The sequence below is a fragment of the Diplotaxodon limnothrissa genome, linkage group LG11 (genome assembly GCF_057381915.1).
Source record: "Diplotaxodon limnothrissa isolate DT_005_m linkage group LG11, D_limnothrissa_male_GT1.1, whole genome shotgun sequence".
Lineage (NCBI taxonomy): Eukaryota > Metazoa > Chordata > Actinopteri > Cichliformes > Cichlidae > Diplotaxodon > Diplotaxodon limnothrissa.
Window position 1 is genome coordinate 3,174,993 of NC_140606.1, and position 13,162 is coordinate 3,188,154.

Here is a 13,162-nt window from a genome sequence, read left to right on the forward strand (position 1 = left end):
TCGTAACCCACAAAAACTCCTTCGTCACATCTTGCGTCTAACCTTTTTTTGTTGTGCCCGTAACCATAGCAAACTGATCCAAAAATCCCCATCCTCGACATGTCTGGCTTCTTTCCTGTCAGCATGTAATAAGGGGTTTGCTTTGTGCGTCTGTTGTAACACCTATTACGAATTACTGCGGCAGTCATAACAGCATAAGTCCATAATCTTTTTGGCAGGTTACTTTCGATCAACATACACCGTGCCATTTCAAAAAGTGTTCGCCATTGTCTCTCGGCAGTCCCATTCTGATGAGGTGAATACGGCGCTGATGTCTCATGCCTTATCGTGTTTTTATTTAACAATGTCTGAAACTCTTTAGATGTAAATTCAGTTCCATTGTCTGATCTGATTCTCTTTACTTGCCCATAGGGGGCGACGTCTGCCAAAAACTTTTCAGTTGCTTTTACGGTGTCACTTTTAGCCTTTAGAAAGTACACAAACATTGTGCCTGAGTAATCATCAGTAAATGCTAACGTGTACCTGAACCCGTCTTTAGCTTCTGGTTCTATCGGTCCAGCTAAGTCAGTGTGCACTAGCTCTAATGCTTCTTCTGCTCTTTCATCAGGCTCCCTATTCCTGGTTTGGATAAATTTGCCTTTTGTACACACTTCACAGTCTTGGTAATGTTTAGCTTTACCTTTTATTTTCATACCCTCGGTAATGTCCTCTAGTTTAACCAAGTCTTCATAGTTGCAATGGCCGAGGATTTTGTGCCAAGTTTCTACATCATGACAGCCATTGCATTCGTCGTTGTCAACATAATGATCAGATGTAACACTGTTCAAATAGTATAGGCGTTCATATTCACTTATCTTAAACCTTGTCCCGTTCTTATGGATAAGCTGGTTGCAGCCCTTCTTGAAGGTTACTGAGGCTCCTTTGGCCGTTGCCGCCTGAACCGAGAAGATATCTTGCGGGTAAGAGGGAATGTAAAGTGCTCCCTCCAGTGTCGCCTTCACCTTTCGTCCCTCGCTGTCTTGTAGATAGACCTCCACATCTCCCCTCTTCAGTGCGACCCCACTCGTCCTCGTTCCGTCAGCTAATTCCATGAAGTGTCTTCCAGGTGTGAATGTCTCATCAAAACTCTTAAATCTTTGAATGTCCGTAATAATGTGAGAAGTGGCCCCTGTATCAACCATTAGGCCTCTCTGTTTCAGCCCTTGATTTCCACAGTCTTTGGCTTTGAACGCAAAACTATGATCTTCTGCATCAGTTACGTGTTTAGCAGTAATCTTCTTTCGTCGGCGACAGTCGCTGTCCTTATGCGTTGAGCTTTTACAGTAACCGCACCACTGCTTCACTTTTTGTTCTTTCCTTTCGGTCTTTGTGTAACACTCACGTGCTATATGACCCTCTTTTCCACAGTTGTAACATATTATTTCTGCATTGTCTCTCTCTTTCTTCCAGTTATTTGCCTTCATCACATTGTCTTCAGAACATGTGGCCTTTTCGGTGCTCTCGTAGCTTCTTAATTTAGCTTTGAATTCACTAAATGTCATTACTTTGTCACTGTGGGTTACATGTATGGCAAACGGCTTGAAAGATTCAGGCAACCCTTTTAGCACCATTGCAATAAGCAGTCCATCACTTAATGTCTCTTCTGCATTCCTCAGAGCTGTAATGGCAGTCTCAGCCCTTATCATATAGTCTGTGACGCTCTCACTGGGAGTTTTCTGTAGCGACGTTAGCTCCGTGTACAGGCTAATCACACGTGGTGTCCCCTTACCGGCGTAGTGCTCTCTCAGAATCTCCAACGCTTTTCGTCCGTCATCCTTGGCATCTCTCATCACGAGTGAAAGACTTCTATCATCCAATACTTGGATTAGCTCTGCATAAGCTACTTCATTCTTTTCATCCAAGTCCTTGTCTTCTTCCTCCGACTCGCCGGGCTCGTCCAGAATGGCAGCCTTTAGCCCAAGTAGCCGCAGGTATCCCAGGAACTTTGTTTCCCACAGTTCATAGTTTCTCTCGTCTCCGTCGAAGCATAGACGGTTCCACCGGCTTCCCACATCCCTTCTGGGCCCATAACCTGTTGGAGGTTCCATTCTTTAGGGCAGAAATACCGGGGTTACTCGCATATCTCACGGAGGAATAAACCATACACACGTTGTTTAGAGTTTTACATCAGAGGGACACACCTTCCTCTGCGCCATCATTTATTGCACACACACTTCCGTATTTATACCTTTCAGGTTAAGAGCACATACATATATGATAGGGCAACACAGGCAATGTCACATATTAAGAAAAAAACAATACATTTCACATGTGTTAGTTAATATTCTTTAGAATACTTCACAACATTTCTCTTTGCTTGTTCTAACGCTGCCTCTCGTTCTCCGTCAGTTCTAAAAGCCGTCGGCTCGGCCTCAGCTATCACCTTCACTGTGACGGCCTACCATCGCTCGCTGCGCTCCTTCCTGCCTGCCAAAGAAAACCAGAACATAACCTCATCAGTCATCTACTTCATCTGGAACCTGGTACTCATCTCTTCTCGTCTCACTGCCCTTGCTCTTTTGGCCTTCGTGCTGACCTGCTTCATCTTCCCCCACTTCATCTGCACTTGGCTGGTTTTATTCTCCTTCGCATGGCGATCCAAGACGAACTTCATGGAAAGTCCTTGTGGAGAATGGCTTCATCGAGCCACATCTTCCTTTGGTATTTCGACTGGTTTAATGTTGCTGAGGGGAAGACGCGGTACAGGACTGTGTTCTAGCACAGGTTTATACTGACTGATCTTTGCATCCTCTGTGCTGTGTGGTGCTGGAAGATGAGCACACATCCTCCTGATTTTGTGATAGAGCCCATATCAGCTTTAATTATAGCTGCCTGTGTTGTTGCAGTTTACGTCCTATGTCTAATACTTAAATGTATTTATTATAGAGTCTTTCATCCAAATATGAGCTGAAAGGGGCCAACACAGAGCAGCGACCTGAAGATGAGGTGGGATTTTGTATGTTTGTCCCTGCACCAAAGATTGCAGACCACCCTCCATCCTCCCCATCAGCACGCTGCAATAAAAGAATGAGAAAGCTGGCTGAGAACATCTACTGCTGACGTGCACTTGACATCCACAGGACGACTAGAAAGAGACCGAGTCATGCAGAATGTTTTCATCTAGATCGCGTGGCTGTGTTTTGTACACAGTCAGAAATAGGGGTACGGAAGGGGTACATTACTGTGCCCCAAGGTACAAAAATGACATTAATACAGTCTAAGGACAAATATTGGACCTCGGGGTAACTATCTGTACCTTTTTTAGCGTCTGAAAGGTACATACATGTTCCTTAATTGTGAAAAGTACTTATTTGTACCCATTCTTTCAAAAGATAAAGTACAGGTTGATTAAGCTCTTTTTGATTAGAGGTTTTTTGTTTTTTATTCTTTTTGACAGTAATTTATTTGCAACTGTATTGATATAAGCATATATTTTAGTGTTTTTATTTTTTATTATTTTCATTGCTGTTGTTGTTTTTGTATTCCCTGAACCCCCCCCCCTTATTTTTAAGCTGCTTTAAGAACAATGAATTTATTTGAAAGAAAAAAAAGTAAAAATGCATTTAAAAAATTTTTTAAGAGAGTGTTTTTTTTAAAGTATAACTATTTGGATGAATTGCAAAAAAGCACCCTTACTGAACTCGGAGTGCGAGTTGAGCCCATCCTCACAACATCAAACAAAAAGTAGAAGAAGAAACTCAACGAATAGCTGGTGGATTCTAGAATTTTCTGTAAATGCAGCAGGTGCCATTTTGTTTTATCAACGGAGGGAGATGGATTACGAACTTGCAAGTCCTGGTGTGCTCTGTTCACTTTCAACCGAGGAACTCTTAACAAAAATACAAGAGTGGGGCTTAGATGTCACCGAAGCTGAAGCTCAGCATTTCAGAGGTAAGTTTTATTTAAAGAAAAATGTAGCGTAATTACTAATTATTGGTTTAGCCTAGCTTAACGTATATTAGCAATTTAGCTAGTTTCGGCACTCTCTTAGCTCAAATTATGTCTTTTTACAAACGTTTTTACAAACGTTTCATGTGTAAAGTTGAGGTCACAGTTCTGAAAAATGAAAAATGTGTACGCATAGTATTGCCTAAGTCATTTTTTTGTGTTTTCGGAAAACAAGAAAAAACTAATTTTCTAAATATCACATGCATATTTTTAATTGATATTTTCACAGAACATTTAAGTATATGTGAGGAAAAGTATGGAAAAAGAACAAAACCCAACATCATTTCTTTTGTCTAATAAAAGTGACTTAGGCAGATTATGCCTATGACTTAGGCAGTTTTTCTTCAAACTATAAAATGAACATGACATACTATAATGTAACCATAACACACTGTAACTTTTCAATTTTAATCACAAAATGGCAGCTAGAGTAAGGAGACTTACTCACTTCACCTCACCCACCCATTAATTTGCAGAGGAGGCCTGTAGGCTCATAAAAGAGGTGTGCGTGTGTCTGTGTGTTTGTATCTGTCTGTGTGTGTTTGTCTCTCTCTTCTCTCTCTTTCTCTTCGTGTGCGGGTGTGTGTGTGTGCGTGTGTGTGTGCGTGCGTGCGTGTGTGCGTGCGTGCGTGTGTGTGTGTGTACTATTTGGTAGGCTATGTATACTACTGATGAGGAAGATCATCATAGTACTTGTGGGCCACTCTTGGTAGTACATTTTTCATTGACTGTAAGTCACTGTATTTCCTCAGGGTGATGGGCAACTGAGCAGGAAAGAGTGGGATCCACTTGAATGGCTTGTTGTCGGGTATGCTGATGCGCCGAGGCAGGTCTTCCCAGTCAGATTCAAAATCCAGCTTGTACCTGATCCGTCCATCAGTCAAGTACTGCAAAGCCCGGAGGTCATGGACTGTGGGGTCCCCAACTTTTTTGCCGGGTCGAATATTGGTGACATAGGTGCCAGATAACTTCATGAAGTCATTGTGGTATAGTTGAGTCACCCTGTATGGGGATGGATTAATGCGTGCAGCCTCAAAGATGACAACGTAATCTCGTGGAGTGTAAACGTCTTGCACAATGCGCCGTTCAATTAGACTGTGCATGGAGTCACACTCCATCTGTGTGTGGCCTGCAACTAGAAATTTCTGCTCAATGCTGACACCATGCTTCATGGCCAGGTAAAGGTAGGCGTTGCTGATGGTAGCACACCGGTTCTGATACCCGCAGCCATCACTCCAGACAATGACTTTCTCAATGTTTCTGTTGGCCTGTAGGACAGACTCAAAGTGGTTGGACTGCAGATGTGCAAAAACCTCACTGCTGAGGGAGCCTTCATGTTCTTCCCAAGCATAACAGTACCCATCTCTGTTGTTCATGTTGAAGCAGGTAAAGTTGTGCATCTGTAATTTAGTTTTGTAGTACATTGTACTTGCTTTTGTCTGGGGGCAAAGAAGAACGCGTTGAAGGTCCATTGTCCACACTGAAAGTGTGTCACTGGATTCATTTTTGTCTGCAGCCTTTTCAGCTTGAGCCTGACTCTTCAATCTCAAGTGTGTAGCAAGAGCATCCTCATCTGTATTTCCTACCTTGGCGCTTACACAGATGTCACATTGGTGTTTTTTTGGAATGAACACAGAGTAATCCTGCTCTCCAAAAACCTTCCGAAAGTATGTCTCACTCACAGCACGCTTTCCATTCTCATTGGCAGCATTCTGGTATTCCTTGTGAAGCTCTCTCAAAACTGTTCCTGGCTCCAGGAACTTCTTGTTCTGATAAGAGGGAACCTGGCGGCAGTAATGGGATGGGACTGTAGGTATTCCAGAGAGCCACTCTTTCAGGAAGGCCTGGTCTCCATCTGATATTGGCATATGAGGACCAGTCTTGTTGATCTTGGGGTTGGGCTGGGTATGAGTGTTGGGTTTCATGCCTGCAGTTAACCATGATCCAATGGTTCTCAGGGCAATACCAAGTGTGGAACAGAAAAGATTTTTGCACACAGGTATTTTGCATCTATCTGAGAGTTGCAGGTGGTATAGCAGAGATGTTGTTCTCCTTGAATCAACACCACCTTTCTTCTGTTTTATGGGCACATTTTCAACAACAGTCTGGATATACACCTTGCGTGTCTCCCAGGAAGGCATGGACCAGAAATTGTTGAAGATTCCTCTTCTCTCAACTTCAGTCAGTAGCTCACAACTTCTTTTCGTTGACTTGAAGCAGTGCTGTGATGTGCATGGTGGGCCCATGGCCTTTGGTGGTCTCTCCTGTCCCATTGTATTCTTGTAATTCTCTCCCTTCAGACGCTTTTCTTTGATGACATTTTTCTTCCACGTATGGGGCAGTGGACGCTTGTGACGAACAGCAGAAGTGCTGGGGGTTGGACTGGCTTCCTCTTCCTCTGCTTCCACCTCCCCTCCTTCCTCTTCCTCCCCTTCATCTTCGTCTCCTTCCCCTTTCTTTTCCTCTCCTTCATCTTCCTCTCCTTCTCCTTCCTTTTCCTCTCCTTCCCCTTCCTTTTCTTCTCCTTCATCTTCGTCTCCTTCCCCTTTCTTTTCCTCTCCTTCATCTTCCTCTCCTTCTCCTTCCTTTTCCTCTCCTTCCCCTTCCTTTTCTTCTCCTTCATCTTCCTCTCCTTCCCCTTTCTTTTCCTCTCCTTCATCTTCCTCTCCTTCCTCTGGCTGCTTATCAGTCTGTTGCCCCATATCAACATAATTTCCTCCTTCTCCCTCATCTATATCCACCAACTCCTCTAAGTTCACATCAACTTCCTTTCCTGATGATACAACAGAAAATAAAATGCTGTTGGAGTATCTTAAAATGGTAAATCAAGATGACATCTAAATCTACTTGTGTAGTCAAAATGTCTGCTATGTAAAAAAAAAAAAAATCAATTTGTACTATTAATATCAAATCAAATCAATTTATTTTTGTATAGCCCAAAATCACAACAACAGTCGCCTCAAAGGGCTACATGAATATTACTGGCAATAGAGTTCAACCAGTATCAGTCATTTGAACACAGTCAATATAAAGTCCAATTTAACAATTAACAATGAACCCAGGGCGTCCCCCGTCCTTAGACTCTCCTCCTAATAAAAAGCAAATGTTTGAAACATAATATAATTTGCAAACTTGCTGAAAATGCTCAAATTGCCTTTGAAATTGCCAAAGATTTACTCTGGTAGCATGCTGCTGTTAGCTAGCTGCTAGCTTGTACTACATTACTATGCTAATGCTACACTACTAACGCTAATGTTAGCTAGCCATCATACTTTGTTTGCAACAAAAAAGTAATCTTTTAACATGGTCATAACCTCTTTGATTGAATGAAAATACATTTAGTGACCAAAAAACTAAAAAAAATATGAACTTTTACCAGATGTAAATGAATCAAAAAGAAGAGCAAGGGCTTCACTTGCGGTCAACCTCTTCTTCTTATCAGCCATTTTGCATACATCAAAACTGCCTAAGTCAAATTGATTGTAGCAAAACTGCCTAAGTCCAATGAATGACTTAGGCAAGTATGTTTTTTGACTCTTATGAGTGTTGTGATTGGCCAATGACATAGGCAGACGGACAGGATGATGCAGCAGTGGTAGGGGAGTAAAGTTAGGCAAAAATCTCAATTTGACCAAAAAATGACTTAGGCACTTATGCTATGAAGCTAACGATATGTGGTTCGGCCACAGTCTATGGGTTCGGTAACCCCTGCGCAGCGGAACGGCGCGAAATTTGATTCCCTGGTAGCTGAATGCAGTTTACCGTTAGTGTATTAATGGTTTAATAAAATCACGTTTTTACATCCATTCCAAGGCCATCAACACACATGGGCGGCTGAATATAACGTTTAAAGGAAATATCTTGACGCCGCACTTGTTTAAAATATAACAAGGGTGTCGCAGCTGGGGTTTGATAGTCGCGTTTTAAGCAATGTGGGAACTTTTTCAGCATGTAATCTGAGCTTGTAATACGGTCCTGCGGGTGTTATCGCTATAAGTAATCGGTCTGAAAGAACAGACGGCAGAAACTGTCGGAAATCTGGAGAAAGGAGTCACCTTAGTAGTGAATATTAACAAATTACAGCATTCTAGTCTTTTTTTTTCTTCCAAACTTGAAAGGGCACAAAAGCATGCTCAGACTCTGCTCTCCTGTGTCCAGTAGTCCCAAACAAACATCTAAATTTAAAAATGAAAACTTTGCATATCAAGAGGATTCACTCTAAAGATTTGCTTTATTTTATTTAATTTACTGATTTTTTTTAAATGAATATTTCTTTGAACTGAAAGAAGTTGTACAAAAGGTTTTAATGTGTGTGATATATGGTTTTTACCCATGTAAAAATGTGGTGATAAATATCCTTACATTGAATTTAAAGTTTGTACTACCATTTATCTTGCAGACAATGAGGTTGATGGTGACACAGTTGACTGCGGTCTTACTGAGATTATGGTTGCATACCTTTTCCAAGGATCCTTCAAAATGCAGGTTAAATTCAACCAATTTGTGTCAAGGATGAAGGAATCTTCAGTGACGCTGACTCTACAGACTGTCTCTCCAGAAGACTGGCAACCATCTACTTCGTCAACTTCAATAAGGTATTTTCTTATTTATAATGAAGTTAGTATGTCTGAAACATACATGTTGGCCGTTATGCACTTTTAGGATTTAGTTAATATGATCATTGTTTCTACAATATGTATTGTTACTGTAGTGTTTTATACTTCAATTCATGCAATAAAAACAAACGCTTAACTGTTTTCACAGCAATGAAAATACTTTGAGACTACCTGCCTCTTTTGAAATTCCAAGATTTCCCAAAAATCTCCAACTAAAACTGGACAACAAAGAACCGTGCCATAAAAATCCAAGGGACAGACACACAATAATCAGAGTTCTATATGAAGCTGTGGCACAGTATACTATGTAAGTTAATCAGGGTAATGTTAGCTTGTTGCTTTAGAAAAAGCTGAATCTGTCATATTGAAAATAGAGCTGGGCGATATGAGATTTTTTCATATCACGATATGTTTTTTCATTTCAGGCGATAACGATATCTATCACGATATAAGCCAAATAACTATATTTGTAAGATTTAAATGTGCCGTTGCTCACAAGTAAAATGTGAAATAATCAGCAGCTTGTTTTTATTTAAATATTTATTTCCCATAATAAGTTCAACAGGGTAGATGTACTTAAGGAACATGAGACTTTTTCAGATAAATAAAGGCAAATATTGCAAACTACACAAAAGGCAGCCGCTAAAGCGTTTAAGTTTCAAAATAGAACAAACGAAACAGACTAAATTGTCAATTCCACTTAGAAACAAAATATTAATTCTAAAAATAAATCTTAGTTTGTTTTACAGAAGAACAGACAAAACTGACTAACTTTTGTCAATATCAAATAAACTGAGAACTAAAAGGAAATTCTCAATCTCTCCTTGTTGTATAGCTTAGCTTTTCAAACAGTTTTAACAGTTACTTTAGTCTGACAAAAGCCGAATGACGAATTAGCGCTTCCAGTCAGAGACTGAGGCTACGTCCACACGTACACGGGTATTTTTGAAAACGGAGATTTTCCGTTTTCGTTTTAAAAAATAATCCCGTCCACACATAAAGGCAGAAATGAAGGAAAACGCTGCTATGAACATGCCAAAGCAGCAGGTGGCGCTAGATTCCTAACCGTGCAGAAATGTTGGCCAATCAGAAGTCTAGAAGCCTCGGTGGGAAAAAGTAAACAAAGCTGCGGCATAGAAGCAGAACCGAGTCGTATGTGTGGACGGACAGTAACTGTGTGTATATGTGAGCATGTAAACACTGCAGAGAGTAGAATTAACAGTATTGTAGAAATTCATTTCACCGAAACAATAACGTGGCGCACAGTGTGACGCATGCACCAGTTTATTGTATTTCCAGACTTGCTTTCGGCACAATTTACAGTGCACGCTATTCTGTTTTTTGTCAGACTTGAAATAGCCGAAATACCTTCACACTACGGAACTTCTATGGCTCTTCCGTTCGACAATCTCTCCGGCATTGGAACCATCATCTGTTTTCTCTTCGGTCACGCTCGGTTGATTTTTCTAGTCGGCACACTCATTTCCTCCATTACGCACTGGCTCCATTACCCGCTGGCTGCTTCCCAAACAAACACACGTGCGGCTTGGCACTTGTGCTGTACGTAACAAGTCACGCGACGTGACGCTGCGGCTGTGATTGGTTCGGCTCTGCGCTACTTAGTTTGGATTGGCTGACCTTTTTTTTATTTTTATTTTTTTATTTTAAGAGGACAAGAGCGGCGAGGTCTATCGCGATAGCTTAATTTCTCTATCGAGTAAAAGTTATATCGCGATACATATCGTTATCGTTCTATCGCCCAGCTCTAATTGAAAATAAACGCTACATTACTAAGAAACAATAACTGACACTTGATAAAGTTTGTTTGTCAGCAGTTGCTCTAACACTTATGTTTCTTCTGATATTACAGGTATCCCACAAATTCTGAATATGTGCAAGCTGTGAAGACGCTGGTAATGAAGTATCCTTTCCTCAAGGATCGTGAGGGAAATGGTTATGTAAGTTAAATTTAAAATTTGCATAAGGTTCCTTCAAGATTACAAAGTAAAAGTGAAGCTTTTTTCAATCTTGTTTTGTTAGTAAGACCATCTGTAGCCTCTCAGTAGGTTTGTATGAAGTATGTTTACTGATTCTTTGTTGGGTGTATTTTGTGTAGATTGTTTTTACAGTAACTTATGTTTCTGTTCAACAAGCACACATGGCATATGTCTTTGAGACGTAAATTCAAATCAGAGCGGGCACCACTAGTCGACAGTGAGGCAGTGAGGCGTTGTAAGGAGAAGTTTGGTTCTACGAGGAGAGGGCAGCCTAATAAATGTCAATGAACAAGTCAGAGAAATGTTTGTCAGGTTGGTGTGAGGGACATCTTGAGCTATAAAATGTTCTTGCCTCTGTTATTACATCTAAAACTAAGGATTAGGGATGCAACTGTACCCCTTTTTTTTTTCAAACCGAAACAATACCAATACTTGGATTAGAGCACTTGCTAATACAAAGTACCAGTGCTAATACTTCTACCTCACAAAATATTATTAATTAGAAGGCACTAAAAGAGGGTGAACTAGATTTAAAAAAAAAAAAAACATTTTAAATATGACTCCAAAACTAAAATTTCAAGTTAACAATTAAGATTTTATGTGAAATTATTTCAGAGTTTCCATATTTTAAATATTGGTTCATGGTATCGGTTAACTTTAACCGATACGAGTTCTTTGTGATGCACAGATCGTGTCAGCTCTAATTGTATATTTAGTCTTATGTTGGGTTTCTAATCTGTTTTGACTTTCTCTTCTCACTCTTGCTTTCTTTCAAGGGACCATGCGTCCAAGGAGAGGATTTATTATCCATAGACGCCCACTTAAAGGTCTTACAGTGCCAATATCAGAAGATGCAACCAGATACCATGGTGGTTCATAACCGTGTGCAGTAAACGTTTGCTTGGCGGCAGAAAGAAATTGCAAATGGTATGCCTGTGGAGGATGTGTTGAAGAAGTACCCCTTCTTAGGGATGCCTACTGGTGTAAGTCAGAAAGCTGAATTGAACTTGGAAATAGCTGTCACATTTAACATGTTTATAGTAGTAAATTTTATTTGCCCTTGACCTTGTTTTCTTCATCTGTCCCTCTTTCCTTTTTTCGTATGTTCATGTAACTTCTTACAGTATTGTTGTTAAATTCTATAAAAAAAAATAATTATGCAGCACCATACATAATTAATATCAACTTTAGATTATTTCATTTTCATACACTGTTATTTTGTACTGAAAATTAATTTTTTACTTGTAGCTGTGCAACGAACTCGGGTGGATCCAACCAACAACGGGTAATGTAAGCCAGCGATTTCGTGAAGGGCTCTCATGTGTTGCAGCAAAGGTGATTGACCTTACACAAGGGAAAACCCCACTCTACCAGCTCTACCTTGATGCAAGAGAGGAGGCTCTCACTGATGACCTACCGGGTATTTGCTTTTTTTTTTTTTTTTTTTTTTTTAACTTCAAGGCTTCCATTTTATATAATTTTTATAGGTAACTGGAAATGCCAGATAAAATGCATGGGTGATCTTGTGTTTTGTTGTTTTTTTGGCAGATCTTGACACAAGGGCTGCACTTTTATTCCTGCCATACGTCTTCAAGGAGAAACTGGATCTCTTTGTCATACTTGGAGAGGTGTGTGTATTAAAATATTTAGTCTATATAAAAGGAAAACAAATGTATCTTTTGTTAAGAGACTAATATATTGCTTTCCTCTACCTTCTCTTTTGACTTCAAAGGTTCATCCTAAAACCCCCTATCCAACTGTTCAGCTACTTCATGAAGACTGGAAACCAGTGTTCTCCAGAAGCGCTCCAAACATTGTGAAGTTGGATGGCAGTGAAGTGTGCAGAAGCTCGTGTATTTTTGAAGGAATCATCTCTTCTTTCTGCTTGTATTTTGTCTTCAACCTTCCATCCATCCATCCATTCGCTTCCGCTTGTCCTTTTCAGGGTCGCGGGGGGCGCTGGAGCCTATCCCAGCTGTCATAGGGCGAGAGGCGGGGTACACCCTGGACAGGTCGCCAGTCTGTCGCAGGGCCAACACACAGGGACAGACAACCATTCATACTCACATTCATTCGCACATTCACACCTAGTGACAATTTGGATTATCCAATTAACCTATCCCCCCTTGCTTATCCAAAACATCTGAAGAACACCCTGATTTTTCTCCAAAAGTACATTGTGAAAATAGATGAGGGTGAGGACCGGCCTCTGCCAATCACAGTCACCAGACAAATAAATCTTCTGTATTGACCACCATGCCTCAGCCATGTCAGTGCTCCAAATGTGGCAGAAGAACCTTTAGTTTGACAAAGCTTATGCAGCACATAGGACTTATTCATTCCCATGATGCCAATTTTGATATAACCTGTGGACTCAGTGACTGCTGTTCTTCCTTCAAAAAATATGAATCTTTCAGACGACATGTGTATAGGAAACACAGAGAACAGGTGTTGTGTTAATATTGACACAATGTGGGTCTTTTGTGGAAAAATTCTCATTCCTCTGTTATATGACAACCATTTTCATTCATACAGTGTTAGAGTTGATAGTGAATGGACGTT

At 40.5% G+C, this 13,162-nt stretch overlaps 1 protein-coding gene and 1 pseudogene across 1 annotated transcript; both read left to right on the top strand.

The window, feature by feature from the left end:
• Positions 1-2,253: 2,253 nt before the first annotated feature.
• LOC146622204 (XK-related protein 8-like) lies at positions 2,254-3,099 on the top strand (annotated as a pseudogene).
• A 551-nt stretch (positions 3,100-3,650) lies between these two features.
• Positions 3,651-12,851, top strand: LOC146622205 (uncharacterized). Its single transcript, XM_085364980.1, has 7 exons — positions 3,651-3,930; positions 8,387-8,582; positions 10,474-10,561; positions 11,849-12,020; positions 12,149-12,228; positions 12,333-12,502; positions 12,725-12,851. Exons 1-7 carry the CDS (start codon positions 3,651-3,653, stop codon positions 12,849-12,851), a joined length of 1,113 nt encoding a protein of 370 aa, XP_085221106.1.
• The last annotated feature ends 311 nt before the right edge of the window (positions 12,852-13,162 follow it).

Bases quoted from the DNA above. Each gene is read 5' to 3' on its own strand.
- LOC146622205 (XM_085364980.1), top strand. From the start codon at position 3,651: ATGAATTGCAAAAAAGCACCCTTACTGAACTCGGAGTGCGAGTTGAGC. The intron at 10,562-11,848 runs GTAAGTTAAATT...TTTTACTTGTAG, and splicing joins ATCGTGAGGGAAATGGTTAT to CTGTGCAACGAACTCGGGTG. The intron at 12,229-12,332 runs GTGTGTGTATTA...TTGACTTCAAAG, and splicing joins TCTTTGTCATACTTGGAGAG to GTTCATCCTAAAACCCCCTA.